The sequence below is a fragment of the Cebus imitator genome, unplaced genomic scaffold, assembly GCF_001604975.1.
Source record: "Cebus imitator isolate Cc_AM_T3 unplaced genomic scaffold, Cebus_imitator-1.0 Scaffold136, whole genome shotgun sequence".
In the NCBI taxonomy this organism is placed as follows: domain Eukaryota; kingdom Metazoa; phylum Chordata; class Mammalia; order Primates; family Cebidae; genus Cebus; species Cebus imitator.
The window spans coordinates 3,289,912-3,310,516 of record NW_016107451.1 but is presented as its reverse complement, the minus strand read 5'-3'; the positions used below and the strand labels follow the sequence as shown (position 1 = coordinate 3,310,516).

General features: G+C 37.7%; 1 protein-coding gene across 8 annotated transcripts in view; it reads left to right on the top strand.

The window, feature by feature from the left end:
* CCDC30 (coiled-coil domain containing 30) overlaps window positions 1-20,605 on the top strand; it is a 188,876-nt gene that overhangs the window by 11,570 nt on the left and 156,701 nt on the right. For 4 of the 8 annotated variants that reach the window (XM_037743178.1, XM_037743183.1, XM_037743176.1 and 1 more), the window contains 3 exons: window positions 2,676-2,770; window positions 7,358-7,511; window positions 17,090-17,161. In XM_037743178.1, the coding sequence (XP_037599106.1) occupies window positions 7,415-7,511; window positions 17,090-17,161 (169 nt within the window). In that variant the 5' untranslated portion in view covers window positions 2,676-2,770; window positions 7,358-7,414. Of the gene's footprint in view, window positions 1-2,675; window positions 2,771-5,538; window positions 5,579-7,357; window positions 7,512-17,089; window positions 17,162-19,076; window positions 19,301-20,605 lie in introns of those variants that run through there. The other 4 variants (XM_037743180.1, XM_037743177.1, XM_037743179.1 and 1 more) reach the window with 3 other exon arrangements.

Here is a 20,605-nt window from a genome sequence, read left to right as displayed (position 1 = left end):
TTACTAGGAAGTGATAAAGTTGGACTGTGATTCCTATGTTCCTTCTATACTATTCAACTTTTTGTACATATTTTGAGGAGTTTCTCAATAGGCTTCCAAAGAATTTACCAAAATGGAATTCATTTATTTTGGTAGTCTACATCTAAGCACTTTGGCATAGTAAGTCCGTCAGTCAGTCTCTGGTTTCGACCTATCAGACTATGAATTCTAGCTCCTCCCCTTATTCCCTATGGGATAAGGCAAGTCTCTTAGCCTCTCTAAGCCTACTTCCTCACCTCCAAAGTGGGAGAATAATAGTCCTCTGTGGTTGTGATGACAATTAGATATTTGATATAGTGCCTAGAGCATATGATTAGCTTCATGTCCTTCATACAGTGCCTGGAGCATCTAATTAGCTTTCCACTTGTTGTTATTCATATAAAAGTAACTTTGTGAAGCTGTTATATCAACTGGAAACTATTTTCAAAGAATACCCAACAATTTGTTTAAATGTAATCTCCTGTTAACATTTTAATCATCTTAGCCATCAGTTTTAACATAGCATTATAAACCTTATGTAGATTTTTCTCTGTTCATGGATATCATGACCATATTTCCTAAATCACAGATAGGAAGACTTGATTTGAAACCTGGTATGATAGAAAAAAATATTAGAGATTGGGACTGTTCCAGAAATTTGTGGTTATGTATCATCATACCTATGGGAAACATAATGTATGATAATGTAAGACAGCTAGAAGGAAGTTTAGGGCCAGATACCAACACTTGAGGAAAGCTGAGTTTTCTGTTGATTTCTCAGATTATAGTCATGATAGAATGGTGATCTCTTCATTGCTCTTTCGCTTCCTGGATTTTTAATATGGATTAAAATATGAGCCATGGACTAAAAGTAAGAAAATGTGTTATTTTCTTTTTAGGTGGAAAATTATACAAACTATATTTGTAACCTAACAGAGGGAAGAGAAGCATTGTCTCATGGTTATGAAAAGAAAAATGAACAGCTTAGACATTAGTTTAAAGAGCTCTCACTCAAACAAGATAGTTTTTCCTTTTGTGAACATGTAATTTTAAAATGTTTTTCCTAATTCTAGAAATTAATATGACATTATGGAAAATTTGAGAAATGTATACAAGTATAAATAAGGGAAAAAATTATATTCTACCCCAAGAAAAGTATACTTATAATGTTTTAGGTGTATTTTTGTGCCTGTCTTTTAAGTATGTATTCTTAAATAGTCTGAAATGTGTGTGAGAGTGCAGGGTATTTATTTCTTTCAGTGTCTATTACAGCACCTACCACACTATATTATAATCTGTGTCATGCCCTCTGGAGTAGAGATCATGTCCTAGTTTTAGTGATTTGTGTCTCTTACAGTACCTGGCTTGGAAAGTGCCTAGTTTAGGGGAGGTAAAACTTTACCTCTTCCCCTGTAGTTTTTTTTTTTTCCCCCAAGCTGGGTCTGAGAATTAAGTTGATATAAGACAGTTTAACAAGAGAAAAGCATACAAATTTATTTAAATTGGAATTAAATGGAAATGAAGACCTAAATAAGCAATTAGAATCAATTTCTCATATACTGAGTTGCACAAAGAATAGTAAGTTGTTAAAAAGTAACTAAATATATGGAAAGGCTGAAAAGATGAGTTATTTTAACAAGGTCTGTACAGAATTCTCTTGGTCTCAACTTCCCGTCCTTAATGATAAGAATATTGCTTTCCTTCTAGCATAGGGAGGGCATCTTACAACATGGGAGTTTCATCTTCTACTTTTAAGAAATGGAAGATCAGAATGATCTTGCACCTGCTGTTTTTCAAGTGTGTTTCACTCAAAATAGTCAATATGCTAGAGTGGTATGTGTTTAACTCCTTCACTAACATGTTAAGGACTTAGAAAATATTAAACACTTCACAGCTACAAGGGAAAATACAGGTAGGACCTCTTCTTTAGAATATTCTGTCTTTGTGTAACTGCATAAATGAGGTGCTATTATTGTACATATTATTTTGTTTTGTTTTGTTTTTTGAGAAGGAGTCTCGCTCTGTAACCAGGCCGGAGTGTGGTGGTGCAGTCTCAGCTTGCTGCAGTCTCTGCCTCCCGGGTTCAAGGGATTCTTCTGCCTCAGCCTCCGGAGAAGCTGGGACTACCGGTGAGCACCACCACATCCGGCTAGGTTTTGTACTTTTAGTAGAGACGGGATTTCACCATGTTGGCCAAGGTTATCTGAATCTCTTGACCTTGTGACCCGCCCACTTCGGCTTCCCATAGTGTTGGGATTACAGGTGTGAGCCAGTGCACCCGGCCCATTATACATATTATTATATATGGTCAGTGATTGTATTTACCACACATTTATTATTTCTTTTACTGAGCATTTTTCCTTACGTCTCAGCTATTCCATTTAGGATAATTTTTCTTTTTTCCTTAGAAATTCCTTTACAAGAGTTTGTTGATGGAAGTTTTTTTTTTTTTTTTTTTTTTTGCAGAGAAAATTGAGTTAATCATAGGACAGATTACATAGGTACTGTACTCTCATTTTTTCCTTTCTTGTTTTCTACTGGGTAGATTGAATTTTCTTCTGATGATTTAAAGTTTGCTTTCTATTTTTGTTTGTATAGCAGTTGCGTTTTAACAGTTTTCTTTAATTCTAGCTTTTTTTTCTTTAACCTCTACAAAGCTTCTTCAAAATTTCTTCCAACATTTTTGGTGATTCTCAGCAGGAGAGTTGTTCCAGGGCTCTAATCCATCACACTGCAAGAAACAGAAGATACTGTATATCCTGCTGCCAGCATGGGTTTTTGCAATGTAAATTAGCTCATGAGGATTGATAAATAGGAGAAGGATGTCATTATAATGCAGAAGTTCATGTACAATTTTCCCTAGCATGTTAATGATTTGGACTACCAGTAAGCCTCAGTTTGTACGTGGATCTTACTCATCCCACATTCATCAAATTACATACTGGTTCACATGAGTGAAGGCTGAGAAGAAATGTGGCTGGAGGTATTTTGAGAAACCATATCTTGGTGAAACCATATGCTGACTAAAGCATTTGGATTTGGCACCTGGGCTCCACTTCATGTTCCTGGACTATGCTAAAGGCATAAAAATATTTTTGAACTTATGAATAATTGACTTTGTTATAAAAGATCTGGAGAATCACTAAATAGCTTTAAGAGGGCAGTTAATATGATCTGGTTTATGTTTTAGAAAAACTATTCTAGCAATAGTAAAGGGATGGATTACATAAGGACCAGTTTGGAAGTGAGAAACTTAGGGGTAGTTTTGCAGTAATAATCAAAGAATGAGAACCAAAAACAAGGCTGAGGAGTGTAAATAGTGAAGGGAAGATGAACTGAGTTATTAATGAAAGGGAATCTATAAAACAAATTGGAAATGGTGGGTGAAATCTTGGATGACTCTAATGCCATCTACTCAATCACTTTGAGATCATAGTTTTCCAATAATGGCCGGAAAGAATTAACACAGATACTCTGGCCATGGACAGTGGCTCACACCTGTAATCCCAGCACTTTGGGAGGCCAAAGCAGATAGATTGCTTGAGTCTAGAATTCAAGACCAGCCAGGGCAATGTGAGAAACCCCCATCTCTGCAAAAAAATACAGAAATTAGCTGGGCATGGTGGCACACACCTGTAGGCTCAGCTACTCAGGAGGCACAGGTGGGAGGACCACCTGAGCCTGGGAGGTCGAGGCTGTGGTGAGCCATGATTGCACCACTGCACTCCAGCCTGGGCAGTGGAGTGAGACGCAGTCTAAACAAAACAAAACAACAACAAAAACCTAGATACTCCAAGTTACTTTAGGATAAAATATAGCCTGTAACATTTGTAATGCAGCCCCAATTTTGTTAAAGCTGATATTTTGTGTAAGCTAATATTGTAAAGAGCCTGAGCATAAAATAATCAGCAGAGTCACTTTTTTTATTTGCTGAAACTGACAAACTGATTCTAAAGTTGACGTGGACCTAGACTAGTCAAAAAACTGAAAAAGAACAAAGTTGGAGGACTAACACTTCCTGAGTTCAAGACATACCATAAAGCTGTAGCAATCAAGAAAATACACTCTTGGGCTGGGCACGAAGGTTCATGTCTGTAATCCCATCAGTTTGGGAGACCAAGGTGGGTGGATCACTTGAGGTCAGGGGTTCGAGACCAGCCTGGACAACATGGTGAAATCCTTTCTCTACTAAAAATACAAAAATTAGCTAGGCGTGGTTGTGGGTGCCTGTAATCTCAGCTGTTTGGGTGGCTGAGGCAGGAGAATCACTTGAACCTGGGAGGTGGAGGTTGCATTGAGCCAAGATTGCACCATTGCAGTCGAGCTTGGGCGACAGAGACTCCATCTCAAAAAAAAAAAAAAAGAAAAAAAAAAAAAGAGTATGTATTCTTGGCATTCAGATAGTTCTGTAGATCAATGGAACTCTCAATAGAGAGTCCAGAAATAAGCCCACAACTATACCAGCAACTGATTTTCAACAAAGATGACAAGGCAATTCAATGAGAAAAGGATAACCTTTTCAATAAATGATGTTGGAACAATTAGATAAAGAGATCTGCTTTAAAAAAATAAAAGCCCCCAAATCCTGATTCAAGTTCTGTTCCCCATTGGTGAGGAATGCCCTGTCCTAAATACTACAAGATGGCCAAATGCATAATACCTGACCATGGACAGAGATGAGATTGAGAACAGTTTATTAGTCACATATATTCACAGCCCACGGGAAGAGGATAGATATGCTATGCTATGCAGGGCCATAAGGGGTTACTCTCAGGAATAGAGTGAACTCATAGGGGCTATGGGAGGCAGGCTTTGTAGTAACAAGAAGATTAGGTGCCTCCTGGTTCCCATGGGAAGATGTGATTGGCTTGTCTGAAAAATTCCATGGGCTGTCAGGGAGGTGAAGCCCATTAGTTTGAGGACTGGGTAGAGTACAGCTGCTCTGGCTGTTAGAGGAACTGGCCAGATGGGGACTCTCTCTTTCTGGATAGGGGACATGTCTGGTGAGAACCAGGTAACTGATGGCTAGGCTTCTGTGAGGCTGAAAGACATCAAGGCAATACATGAAATTTTAGACCTTAAAGTAAACTTATCTCACACCATATATAAAAATTAACTCAAAATAGTTCATAGATATGATATGTGATTATGAAATATCTATTAATTTTCTAATGTATATAGGTAAGTTTTTATAATTTTTCCCACAAAGATCTTGCACATTTTGGTTAGATTTATTCCTAGGTGCTTTGTATTTTTAGATGCTGTTAATGTTATCTTTTAAAAAATTTAATTTTCTACTTATCTGTTACTAATATTTTGAATTATAATTATTTTTACATATTGACCTTATAGCTAGCAATCTTGCTAAAATTTGTCATTCATTTTTATAATTTATTTGAAGATTTAAACATTTTCTCTCTTTTTTTTTTGAGACAGGGTCTCACTGTTTTTCGGGCTGGAGTCCTGGAGTGCAGTGGCACAATTTCCACTCACTGCAGCCTCAACCTCCTGGGCTCAAATGATCCTCCTGTCTTGTCCTCCCAAAGTACTGGGATTACAGGTGAGCCACCACACTCAGCCAAAATGACATTTTATTTATTAAGACTTGTTGATGTACGTTTCATTTATATATTGAATTTTGTTAAGAAGAAATTGGAACATATCTACCAGTCTCTACAAAGAGAACATCAAGAACCTGTGTAACAGTCTAAAAAAAATCTGAGTGAGGTAAAAAAGAAATTATAATCCTTTTCTTAATTGTGGCTAAGTACCAATCAGCTTTTACCTTGGAAGTATTTTGTTTGAATATATGTAAATGTATAGATCCATGGACAGATGTGGTGGCTCATGTCTATAATCCCAGCACTTTGGGAGGCCAAAACTGGAGGATGACTTGAGGCCAGAAGTTGAAGACCAGCCTGGGCAACATAGCGAGACCCAGTTTCTACAAAAAACAAAATTTGCTGGGTGTGGTGGGATGTGCCTGTAGTCCTAGTTACTGGCTGAGGTGGGAGGATTGCTTGAGTACAGGAGTTGGGGGCTGCAGTGAGCTATGGTTGCGCCACTGCACTCTAGCTTGGATGACAGAGCATAACTTCATCTTTTTTTTTTTAAAGATTCATGCTGTAAAAATGATCAAATTATGCATAAAAGTATGAACACATCACAGAAATTTGAGGAGGAAAAAAATCACTCATTTAACACAATAGCTGATTTTTATTGAATGTATCAAAATATAAACAATCGATATATGTTACGTTCTTTTAAAAGTCACCTTGGTGCTAGGCCAGGTGCTGTGGCTCCTAGCTGTAATCCCAGCACTTTGGGAGGCCAAAGCAGGCAGATCACCTGGAGTCAGGAGTTCAAGACCAGCCTGGCCAACATGGCGAAATACTGTCTCTACTAAAAAATACAAAAATTAGCCAGGTGTCTTGGCATATACCTGTACTCTCAGCTACTAGGGAGACTGAGGCAGGAGAATCACTTGAATCTGGGAGGCATAGGTTGCAACGAGCCGAGATTATGTCACTGTACTCCAGCCTGGGCAACAGAGCAAAACCCTGTCTCAAAAAAAAAAAAAATCACCTTGGGACTATACATATTTTTTCTTTTCAAATATGTTGTAGTTCTACTTTTAAGGAGTTCTTTAGAATATATAGCATATTATTTAAAATATAATCGATCCTGTTCATGGAATGTAATTTTTTTGATCTAGGAAAATGTTACAAGTCTGATGAATAAAGTGTACACTGTGAATTTAAACATAGGCAGTAACCCAAGATAAAGGAAAAATATGTACAGATTAAACTGTACTTCACAGTATTATTTCCAATAGCAAAAATTGGAAGCTATCCAAATCTTTGAGTGAGTACAGAAATAATGTTATAGCCACACTGGAACACAATACAGCCTTTAAAAATTATCATTACAATGTCTGTACAACAATATACAGAAAGGTGTTCCTGTATAATGTTAAATTTAAAAAGCCAGACAGAAACTAGTACATATATTGGTATTATGACTATGTAAAAATGTATATTAATAAAAAATACTGCAAAGAAATATACCAGTATGCTCATATCTTTTGGATGTTAGGTTGAACCATATGAAACTGCATGTTTATAAATAAAAACAATCAAATATCACCAGTTTTATTTGGTTCAACCTAAGAAAGGAAATACACACACATGCACAAACACGTACACACACAAAGAAATACACATAAATGAAATATTGTTTGTTAATTTTCTTTACTGGCTTTCAAACATTAATAGAAAATAGCAAAATGTCATGGGAGTACATTTGCTCTGTTTTATTATTAACAGTAGTTTCATTTCAGTCTCATAATGAAGACCTGGAAAAAGATAAAACATCACAAAACTGCCTAGGAAGAGGAATGGAACAAGTAGCAAAGAAGTTAGGAGTGGCCCATGAAGAGATTCAAAGGCTCACTGACCAACTACAAGTGAAGGAGAAAGAACAGTGTAAATTAGGTAAGCTGTGGTTTCAGATGACCATTTCTGTTTATGTTTTAGCTACTGATCTCATCTCAGGCTGGAAAAAAACACTGAGAAAAAAATTAAGATAAACACATAAAAGTGATGAACAACTTCATTTTCTACCATGTTAGGAATTTTTGTCAAAGCACAAACATACCTACCAAAAGTGCACAACTCCTAAGTGTATCCTACTCACCACAAGAAATTCCCAGCCTCTCAGAAGCCCCCTGTGTTCCTTCTCTCTAACTCTACATCCTGCCTCCTTCTTCAGAGTAACTACTGTCCTTACTTTGAACGCTGTTTCTGTGTTTTGACTACATGCAGTATGCCTTCTGTGGTTTGCTTCTCCTGCTCAGTCTTACAAGATTAATTCATTTTGTTGCATGTAGCAGTTGTTTGTTCACTCTTCTGTGTTGATAATATTTTATTAATAAACATACTACAATTTATCCATTCTACTGATGGACAATTGTGTTGTTTCCAGTTTTTGTCTATTATGAATATTGCTGCCATAAACATTTTGGTATATGTCTTGGTGTGCTTATTATATAGTTCTGATTGTGGTAAGAGTAGAATAGTGAATCAAAGGGTTATGGGCAGGTTCTACTTTGGTCTTCCAAGGTAGTTATACTAATTTAAGATTTCCTCAGTTGTATGTGAGATTTTAGTTCTTCCACATTGGTTTTCAATATTTGATACATCAGTCTTGTTAACTTTACCTTTTATGTTGAGGGTATAATGGTGTTTAAGTGTGGCTTTAATTGGTATTCCCTGATGGCTAATTAAGTTGAAAATCCTTTCATATGTTTGTTGTTGTTGTTACTCATTTGGATATACAACTTTGTGAAGTTCCCACTCTAGTCTCTTGTGTATTTTTCTATTGGGCTATATCTTTGTTTTATTTATTTGTGGGAGTTCTTTATATATTGTGGATACGAGCCTTTTGTTGGTTATAAATGTTGTCATTGTTATGTTTTTCTTTTTATCATAGAGAAATTGTTAATATTTATCAAGTTGGGCTTAAGTGAATTATCCTTTATGCTTTCTGAGTTTTCATGTTTAAAGCCTTTTCTTTAGTACAAGATTATTGAAAATACCCCTGGTTTTTTGAGGGGTACTTTTATTGTTTGTATTTACATCTTTGCTTTATCTAGAATTTATTTTAGTATACAAATTTAAAGTTATAATTCTCTCCTTTCTATATTTTTAATCTGTGACTGATTCTTTTACAAATGCAATATATAGGTTACATTATAATAATAAACATTAAAAATGTTAAATGTTATAAAACAATAATGATTATGCCAAATTGTGTGATTAAAATCAAAGAATAAAAAAAGAATAAATAAAAATAATATCAGGATGTAGATTTTTTTATAAATGCATTTTAAACAAGTGGACAAAAAAACTTTTCAGAATGATGGAAATGTTCTATATCCTGATTGAGTTGGTGGGTATAAAATTGTACATATTTTTCAGAAGTCATCAAACTATACACTTAAAAGGGTGAATTTTACTGTATGCAACTTATTCCTCAGTAAACACAATTTTAAAAGAAAAGAAAATTGGCCACATGACCATGCTGAGAAGCAATATTTGCTGCTTGGAATACAAGAGGAAAAAGAAAAAGGATATTCAATACCCTTAGTAGTTACATTTGGACACAACAGAACACAATCACATAGCAACCTGTTCTATCAGCAGTTGCTCTGTAGGGTAGATCCCAAACTTATCAACTGAAAGCCATCTCTATAGTGAGTCTACTAGGACTGTTGGGAAGCTAAATTGCAAGTCCTTTTGGAATGTTGTGTGCAATATCAATGTGTGCATCATCTGTAACTTCCTGAGTCTTCCAGTTATGACAGAATCTGTAGCTAGGCATGTGTTATATGACAGTATTTCCCAAGTATTAGCTTATTTCATTCAACAAACTCTTTTTAAATAAAGTGATTTATCTTAAACTAAATCCCTTTAGCTCTCTTTAGTTTATTCTTTAGCTCTGTATCACATCATAAAATTTGGGTGAAAATAAAAAATTTTTTCAATGATAATTTTTTCAAGAATAAGAAAGACTTTATATAAAATATTTATTCTTCAACAAATGAATATTAATAAAAAAGAGATGAGTTTTTAAAGATTTAAGAGACTTAACCAATTATGATATATGGCCTTTATTGAACCCTCATTCAAATTTTAAACATTTATAAAACAATTTGAACACTTGAATTATTGTTAAATTTTTGTTAAATTAATTTTTCATTTAAAAAGAGTTCTTATATTTTAGAGATATATAGTGAAATATTCATAGGTGAATGAAACGATGTCTAGGATTTACTTCAAAATAATACAGTTCTCTACCTTACACCTACACAAAAATTAGTTCAAAATGGATCACAGAGCTAAATGTAAGTTGAAACTATAAAACTGTTAGAAGAAAACAAGGAATACATCTTCATGATCTTGGGTTAAGCAGTGATATGTTAAATATGATACCAAAAGCAAAAGTGATGAGAAAAACTAATCCATTGGACTAAATCAAAATTTAAAACCTTTGTACTTCAAAAGATACCATCAGAAAGTAAAAAGACAATTCACAAACTAGAAGAAAATATTTGCAAATCGTGTGTTTGATATGGATCTTATATCCAGAATATGTAACAAATTCTTACAATTTAATAATTAAAAGGCAGCCAATTTAAAAATGGGCAAAGGAGCTGGGCGTGATGACATGCACCTGTAGTCCTAGCTACTTGGGAGGCTGAGGTAGAAGGATAGCTTGAGCCCAGGAGTTTGAGGCTGCAGTGAGCAATGATTGTTACTGCTTTCCAGCCTGGGTGACAGAGTGAGACCCTGCCTCAAAGAAAAAAAGTGGGCAAGGGTTTGAAAAGACATTTCCCAGAAGAAGATATGTGAATGACTAATAAGCACATGAAAAGATGCTCAGCACCTCCCATCACAGAAATTGATAAGTATTTTTAATTTTTGTGAGGTGATAGATGTGTTGATTAACTTGATTTAATCATCCCATAATATAAACATATATGATAACATTACATTGTACCCCATAAACATATACAATTATTATTTGTTGATTTAAAAAATGATGTTTGATACCATTAGTTAATAGGGAAGTGCAAAGCAAAACCACAATGAGAGTCTACTTCATACCCACTAGAATGGCTATGCTAAAAAAAGACAGACAGTGACAAGTGTTGGCAAGGATGTGGAAACATTGAAACTCTTATACATTGCTGGTAAGAAGGTAAAATAGTGAAGATACTTTGGAAAACAATTTAACAGTTTCTCAAAATATTAAACATGACCCAGAAATTCCATTCCTAGCTATCTACCCAGGAGAAATTAAAACATGTATCAACACAGACTTGTATGTAGATATTTATTACTTACAATAGCCAAGAGTTAGAAACACCCAAATGTCTGTCAATTGGTGAACAGATAAACAAAATGCTGTGTATCGATACTGTGCAGAAAGTAGCTAACAGCATGTCCAACACTGCTATCCTTAAGAAAGGACTGCTTATAACAGTCACAAGCATCTGGCTGACATCTGGGAACTTGGATTTGAGGAGGGTTCCCACCATTCCCTAACCAAAGTGGCTCACTGTGCCCAAGATTTTTATACAAGTGGTCCATGCAGAACACCTGCTTTCCTTTAAGAGTCTGTATATGCTAAGCAGAAAGTGCGTGTGTGACCAGCCTTCAATAAAACCTTAGGCGCTGAGTCTTTAATGAATTTCCCAGGTAGACAACATTTTACATGTATTGTCACCGTTCACTGCTGGAGACACATTCTGTGTGACTCCACTGGGAGAGGACTATTGGAAGCTTGTTCCTGATTTCTTCTGGTGGTTGCCTGTATGCATTCTTTCCCTTTGCTGATTTTGCTTTATCCTTTTGCTGTAGGAAATCTTAGCTTTGAGTATGAACATATGTTGAGTCCTGTGAATCCTCTTAGCATATCACCAAACATAGGAGTGATCTTGGGAAACCCTGACACTCATATGATAGCACACTATCTGCCAGTAAAAAGAAAGGAAGTAGTTATACCTGCTACATGGATGAATCTCAAAAACATGTTAAGTGAAAGAAGTCAGATGCAAAAGATCATATATTGTGTGATTCCATTTATACAAAATATACATAAAAGGCAATCCTGTAGAGATAGGAAGTAGATTGGCACAGCTGGGCACAGTAGCACATGCCTATGTCCCAACTTTTTACTACTTGGGAGGCTGAGGCAGAAGAATCACCTAGCCTATGAGTTTGAGTCCAGCCTGGGCAACATAGTGATACCGTCTCGACAACAACAAAAAAAGGAAAGTAAATTAGTGGTTGTCTATGGATGAGAATTGGGATTGACTAAGTGGGTATAACTTTTTTTAATAGGGTGATGGAAATGTTCTAAAATTAGATTGTGATGGTTGCACACCTGTAGATATACTATAAACCATTGAATTGTCCACTTAAAATAGGTAAATTTTTTTTGAGACAGAGTCTTGCTTTCTCACCAGGCTGGAGTACAGTGGAACGATCCCGGCTCACTGCAGCTTCCATTTTCTGGTTTCAAGCAATTCTGCCTCAGCCTCCCAAGTAACTGGGACTACAGGCATGCACCACCACACCCAGCTAATTTTTTTTTTTTTTTTTTTTTTTTTTTGAGACAGAGTCTTGCTTTGTCACCAGGTACCAGGCTGGAGTGCAATGGCACAATCTCAGCTCACTGCAACTTCCACTCCCGGGTTCAAGCATTTCTCCTGCCTCAGCCTCCCGAGTAGCTGGGACTACAGGCATGCGCCACCATGCCCAGCTGATTTTTGTATTTTTAGTAGAGACGGGATTTCATCATGTTGGCCAGGATGGTCTCGATCTCTTGACCTCGTGATCCACCTGCCTCGGCCTCCCAAAGTGCTGGGATTATAGGCGTGAGCAACTGCGCCTGGCCAAAATAGGTAATTTTTAAGATATGTAAACTGTACCTCAATAAAGCTGTTAAAAATATAAGAACTGGGGGAAATAAGAGTATTAGGTGAAAATCTAAGGTGGCCTCCAAGAGCCCTACCTCTTGGTATGCACACATCTTTTCCCAGTTATTCAACCAAATACAATCTAGATGCTGCTGTGAAGAGATTTTGCAAGTGTAGTTATGGTCTCAAACCAACTGACTTTAAAGCAGGGAGATTATCTTGCATGAGCCTGCTCTAATCAGGTGAGCAGGAAGAGCGAGAAGGTGAAAGAGATTGAAGTGACCGTGCCCCTGCAGTGCCTGGTGAAGGATTCGAAGCTCATCTTCACAGAAACCTCCAAGGCTGAGCTGCCTGGCTTTTATGACCTGTGTGTGGGTGAAGAGAAGAATCTGAAAGTGCTCTATCAGCTGTGAGGCGTCCTGCATCAGGTGATGGTGCTGGACAGTGAGGTCCTCCAGATACCAAAGCAGGCCCACAGGATCGATACAGACAGATAAACTGCCTGAGAACCAGATATTTAAAAGGCTGCAAAAATCTTTTTCTTCCTGGGAGTCTACAAATTTGGAAGCAGGGGAAAAACCCAGACATCAGATGTTTTTATTTTATATTATTATTATAGGAGGTGGTACCGTATCAATTATATGAAGGGACTTGCAGACACCCCAGCTTTCGAGGGTGCTGGGGGTAGGACTGAGGCAGCCCTACTGGGAACCAGACTGCAGTGTGGCCATGGCTGTTTTCCCAAGGATTGGTTCCCGAAGAGGACGCTGGCCCTGACTCCTCAGGGTCCTCTGAGCACACGTGCTGACTGCAGCACGCTGCCTGTAGTTCTTGGTTGGGTCTAGAGGTGTTTGTGGAGCATCTTGCCCTCACCACAGGAGCATGAGCTACTTTTCCTGAAGTCCACGCCGAACGTGGGAAATAATGTGGAAAGGCAGGCAGGCCTCCAGGTCAGGGAGCATCTGCTGGGCTGACTTCCCACGACCACCTTCTCCTGCTGAAAGATTACTGCATGAATCTGGAGCAGATTGCAAGTTTATAAAACTGCTTTTTAACTGAGAACAAACAGGTTTGGAAATTAGTCTTTTTTCCCCACTCCCAGACCTGCTCAAATCATTCCAGCAGCCCCCTTGGCTTGGGACAGGGTAATGTCACTCCCGATCCCAGGGCCTGTCCCTGACAAGGTGGCTTCCTGTATGTATCCCTGTGGGAAAAGGCCCTGCCACCAGCAGGCTCCAGCTGGCCTCTGTCCCTCCACCGCCTGTACCACCCACCTCCAGAGTGCAGTGCTGGGCGAGGGCAGCTCGAAAGGACAGGGCCAGGCGCTGGCAAAGGTGGGCAAGACCTCATACACCGAACTCGGGGGTGTGGACCCCAGGTCTGGCCTGTGGCACCCAGAAGGTGGCACTGCAACCCGCTGCTCCTGCAGGTCCAGAGTCCTCACAGGGAACCAGGGCCTGTGCTCCGGAGTCTCCCTTCAGACCCTTCCTTCACGTGCCCACTTGGGAGGCAGAATGTGGCAAAGCTGGGACCCCCTCGACAGCCTGAGCCTTGGCTGCAGTAAAGTTTCCTGAGGCCCGTCTGGTGGGTCCTGGAAGTGGCAGCCATCAGTCGCCCTTGCTGACCCCTCGGAGTGAGCGCTGCACAGGCGGTGGCCGAGACAGCTGGCCCTAGGGCCCGGAAGCTGTGCCAGCCTTCAGCCCGCCCACAGCTGTTGCTAGAGTCAGGCCTCCCCCGAGCACAGGTATCTGAGTAATGGCGAAGAACCTCCTTCCTCTGGTTTTGAGAAGCACTTCAGGTTGTCCAATTCTGTAACATTCATCTCCATTTTTAAAAAACGTTTCCTGATAGCCCCACGGCGTTAGCCGCGGCAAGTGTCATGTTGCATGAGCCTGGGCCCCGGGCTTCCCGGGCGCCTCTGCCGCAGGCGCTTCTGGGCACTCATCCTCTGCGTTCTGTTTGCAGTCGACTGTACAGAAGGCACTCACAGCAATAAACCTTTCCTGAAAGAAAAAAAAAAAAAATTGCCAGGGCATTTCCTGGCAAAAAAGATTTGAAGTGCAGGAGGGATTTAACATGAGGGAGATTCTTCATTAATAACTTTGACAAAAAAATTACTTTGAAGATGGAGGAGGCCATGTGACAAAGAATATGAGCAGCCTCCCAGAGCCAAGAGAGACCTCCAACTGACAGTGGGGAGATGGGGACCTCAGCCTTACACTCTCAAGGACTGAATTCAGCTAACAACCTGAATCAGATTGGAAATAGACAATTGTCCAGAGCCTTCAAAGAGAAACATAGCCTGGCCCACACCTTGATTTCAGCCTTGTAAGACTTTGATCACAGAACCCAGGCACACCATGCCTGAATTCCTGACCTAGAGAACTGTGAACTAGCAGGTGGATGCTATTGTAAGCCACTACATTTGTAGTAATTTGTTATACAACATTAGAAAATTAATATTATATGTAAGGGTATAAGAGAAACAAGATCAGCCATGAGTTGGTAATTGTTAAAATCTGGGTGATGGATGTAGGTATTGCCATAACTCTCTTCTAGCTACTTTTGTATATATTTGAAATTTTCCATAAGTGAAAAAGTTTTTTTTAAGAATCTATGATAACTAGACTTAGAAAGATGCTTACAAATAGACTTAGAAAGTAAAACTGTTAATCCAGTGGGGAGCTCTCAAGAAAATTTACAACCAAAACAGTTTTAGAAATATTACTGGTTTAAGAGGACTATTGAAAAGCTACAATTTTCTTTTTTTTTCCTTCTTCTTTTTTTTAGAGACGGGGTTTCACTCTGTTTCCCAGAATGGAGCACAATGGCATGATCATCACTCACTAACTGAATCACTCGAGTGATCCTCCTGCCTCAGTCTCATGAGTAGCTAGGACTGCAGGCATGTACACCTAGCTAATTTTAAATCTTTTGTAGACAAGGGAGTTTTACTTGTCCAGGCTGGTCTCAAACTCCTGGCCTCAAGCAGTCTTCATGCCTCAGCCTCCAAAAGTGCCTAAGCCACTGTGCCCAACCCCAGAAAGCTACAGTTTTCAAGTATCTTCACAAACATGGCAGAAACTAAGCTGACCATACAAGTTAATGAATTTGGTAGTCTGTTATTATTTAAATTTTGTACAATATATTTCACTATGTGTGCTATTCCAAAAATAGTTATTTTTTTCAAATAGAAATTAAGTCAAATGTTTTCAGAACATCTGAAGTACTTCCTCAGAACTTTGAGGTTCATAGAATACAGTTTCAAAGCCCCTGGTTTACATAATAAATTCTGAGCTCTCTTGTATAGCAAATGAGGTCTTTCTAGTTTGGCTCCTGCCTATATATCCAGCTCATGTCCCACACTTCCCTAATTCTCTGTACTACATACCAGGGAGTATTGGACTATATGTAGTTCCAGAACTACTCAGTGTTCTCTCCTACGTTGTCTCCTTTGTTCTGTCCTACCTCCTGTATTACTTGTGTTATTCCCTCTTTCTAGAATGTCCTTTCTGCCTGCCCTCACTTTACTTTCTCTCCGTCTTCCATAGAGGAATTCATTGGAAAACTGTTCTTTTAGTAAAAAAGAAGCTATTTTTACATCTCTGGCTCAGTGAAAACAGAACTAGGTTCACATCCCAGCCATACTGTTTACTAGTTGTATAATGTTGAATGAGTTGCTTTTCTGAATCTTGTTTATCTCATCTATAAAATGGAAACATGAATATCTACTTTGCAGATTTGTTATGATGATACATATATCTGACACTGGTAGTTGCTGCTATGGTAACATTAGTAGTAAGAGTATTGCTATAGTTAGGAATACAGTTTTAGGTGAATCTGGTAGGTTATCCTGGGATTTACTCTAAATAACGGAGTGTTATGGATGTAATAATAAAACCTGCACAATTGTGCTGATGTACTCACTCTGTGGTTAGAAATGACCTGTTTTAAACTCATGTTAGTCTCTTACTTCTGGGAGGTTCTTCATTTTGATAATGTAGGAGACCCACCAGCAATATCACTGGTGATGAGGAGACTGCAGGAGACAAAGGGATAAAACATGGAGTAGAGAACCCAAATCCAATAGACTCCAATGCCCCGTGTCTTCCTAAATATCATTTTGCCATCCTTATACAATTCTTGCATAGTACCAAAAGCTATTTCCTGCAATTTTGTTATTTTTATATTTCTAGTAGTTATTGGCAAAATTCTAAATATGATTGATTGCAGGAAATATTTTTAATTATTTCTGGGTGTAATTTCTTTTTACCAAACTGGTAGTACCATGCCTAAAATCTCTGAGCTGTTCCTGCTGTTTACAGTGGTTTAACTTCCTCTTCATCATGAAATCTGGTGGAGAAAACTATTAGGGAAAGACAATTATGAGATCTGATAATCAGGGATGGAGTAAATATAGGGTGCGGTAGGAACTCTAAGAGAAAAGTCTGGGGAACTCCCTGAGGAGCAGAAACTCCAAGGACAGTAGCCAGATGAAAGAAAGTGTTCTAGAGGGAGAGTCATTTGAAATTTGATTATTATACTAATCATTTACTCCTTATACAAATATTTTCTTTCTTTTTTTAGATTCTGCACTTAAGAAGGCTCAACTAGAAATTGAAAAATTGAAGGAGAATTTGGTAAAGCATAAAGAAAATGGTAAGTCATTCTAGAAGATATGATAATTATTATTTAGTAGCCAAGAATGGTGGCACATGCCTGTAGTCCCAACGACTTGGGAGGCCTGGGCCTAGGCGTTGGAGGTTGCAGTGAGCTATGTCTGTGACACTGCACTCCAGCCTGGGCCATAGTGCAAGATCCCATCTCAAAAGAATAAAATTTTTTAAAAATTATTATTTAATAATAATACATTAAGAAATAATATATGTTAATAATATGTTTTAAAATAATATTTAGGAATTAAAATAATATGCCCTACTACTATTATTATTATTGCTACTACTACCACTACTGCTACAATTTATTGCTTACTAACTGACAGGTACTCTGCCAGGCACTTCACATGCATTATCTCTAATCCTCACAACAGTCTATGGGCATACCACCCTGAATACACATTATCTCACCTAATCCTCATAGCAGTTCCAGGTAGTGAGTAGTAGTATCCCCAAAGTTAAATGAGCTATCCAGTAGCTATATTAAGTATCAGAGATGATATTTGAATCTTTATATGTCTGACTCCCAAACCTGTGATCAACACAAATCATACATATTTTACTGGTACCACTGATACCAATATACTTTATAATGCATTTAACAATACTTTATACATATTTGTTCACTGGGAAACCAGTAGGCTTGGAATCATTGGTGAATTAATCTGAACTTAGCTTGCCTATGTAAAAATGCTACCAGTTAATAATATAATGAAATTTGGGTATTTTAATGGTAACAGTGAAAAAATTTAAATATGTTTACCAGTTTTTAAATAATTCTAAAACTAGGCATACTCTCCTTTTAAATATGTATGAATACAATTATAAAATGAACACTGCTTTCTTAGGAATTAATAGAACAAATAAGCAGAAAAACAATCAGTAAGGATATGAAAGACCTAAAAATACCAGCAATCAACATGACCTAATTGATATTGATAGAAAATTTCACCAGAATACAGATTCTTTTCATATACCCATGAAACATTTACCAAGAGAGACCATCCTGGTGGAACTGGAGGTCATTATGCTGAGAGAAATAAGCCAGGCACAGAAAGACAAACATTACATGTTCTCACTTGTTTGTGGAATCTAAAAATCAAAACAGTTGAACTCACAGAGAGCAGAAAGATTGTTACCATAGGCTGGGAAGGAGAGTAGAGGGGCAGTTTCCAGGGGAAGTGGGGATGGTTAATGGGTACAAAAAAAGTTAGAAAAAGTAAATAAGACCTAGTATTTGATAGCAGAACAGAGTGATTATAGTCAATAATAATTTAATTGTACATTTAAAAATAACTTAAAGAGTATAATTGGATTGTTTGTAACCAAAAGGATAAATACTTGAGGGGCTGGATAACCCATTTTCTATGGCATGATTATTACTTGTTGCATGCCTGTATCAAAACATCTCATGTAGCCTTTTGGCTTTCTGAGCAGCACCATGGCTGTTGGCAAGAACAAGCATCTTATGAAAGGTAGCAAAAAGGAAGCCAAAAAGAAAGTGGTTGATCCATTTTCTAAGAAGGAATGGTATGATATAAAAGCACTTGCTATGTTCAATATAAGAAATATTGGCGAGACACTAGTCATCAGGACTCAAGGAACCAAAATTGCATCTGACGGTCACATGCTTGAAGTGAGTCGTGCTGACTTGCAGAATGATGAAATTGCATTTAGACAATTCATGCTGATGGCTGAAGATGTTCAGGGCAAAAACTGACTAACTTCCATGGCATGGGTTTAACCATGACAAAATGTGTTCCATGGTCAAAAAATGGCAGACCGTGATTCAACCTCACATTGGTGTCAAGACTACCGATGGTTATTTGTCTCATCTACTCTATGTTGGTTTTACTAAATAACACAGTAATCCAATACAGAAGGCCTCTTATGCTCAGCACCAACAGGTCTGTGAAATCCAGAAGAAGATGATGGAAATTATGACCTGAGAGGTGCAAACGACTTGAAAGAAATGGTCAATAAATTGATTGCAGAGAGCACTGGAAAAGAGAAAAGCCTTGCCAATCAATTTATCTTCTCCATGATGTCTTTGTTAGAAAAGTAAAAATGTTGAAGATGCCCAAGTTTGAATTGGGAAAACTCATGGAATGTCATGGTGAAGGTAATTGTTCTGGAAAAGCTAGGGGATGAGACAGGTGCTAAATTCGAATTAGCTGATGGATATGAAGCACTGGTCCAAGAATCTATTTGAAGTTCAAACTTTTAATACTGGCAAATAAAAAGTCTTATTTGTGAAAACAATCTCATGTACTCCATAAATATATACTCCTATTATGCACCCACAAAAATTAAAATTAAAAATTAAAAAAAGAGAGACCATCCTGGGCCATAAAGCAAATTTCTGTGAAAAAAAAATGAAACCACACAAATTATGTTCTCTGATCATAATGGAATTAAACTAAAAATTGGTAACAGGAGTAGGTTAGTTCAAAATACTTGGAAATTCAAAATAGAAAATATTTTGAATTGAAGAAAATGAAAACACAATAATATCAACATTTCTGTGACATAGCTAAATCAGTACTTAGAGGGAATTTTATAGTGTTTAATGTTTATAATAGAAATCAAGAAAGGGCTTGAAATAATCTAAGACTATACCTGAGACACCCAGAATAAGGTGAGCAGAATAAGAACAGTAAGAATATAACTAAATATAATAAGAATAAGGAAAATCAGAACAGAATAAGAAGAGAAAATTAAATCCAAGGCATGCAGAGGAAGGAGATGTTAAAATCAACAAAACTGGGGGGCGCGGTGGCTCACGCCTATAATCCCAGCACTTTGGGAGGCTGAGGTGGGCGGATCACAGGGTCAAGAGATTGAGACCATCTTGGCCAACATGGTGAAACCCCGTCTCTACTAAAAATACAAAAATTAGTGACGCACAGGTGTAGTCCCAGCTACTTGGGAGGCTGAGGCAGAGAATCTCTTGAACCTGGGAGGCAGAGGTTGCAGTGAGCTAAGTTCACACCATTGTACTCCAGCCTTGGTGACAGAGAAGGACTCTGTCTCAAAAAAAAAAAAAAAAAAAGAGAAGATCAACAAAACTAAAAGCAGAACCACAACAGAGTTAAAGAGCTGCTTCTTCAGAGGGAATAACAACATTGATAAACTTCTAACTAGATTGGTCATGAAAAAAGAGAGAAGACACAAATTGCCAATATAAAAATAACAGAATATTTCTACATAATAAAGAGATAATATGGGAATATGAATAACTTTATGCCAATAAATTGATGACCTGGATGACATGGACACATTCCTTATAAGATGCAAACTACCAAACCTTACCCAAGAAGAAATAGCCCTAAATCTATGTAAGCAAACTGAATTTTTAGTTAAAAAACTTTCCATGGGCTGGGCATTGTGGCTGATGCCTGTAATCCCAGCACTTTGGGAGGCCGAG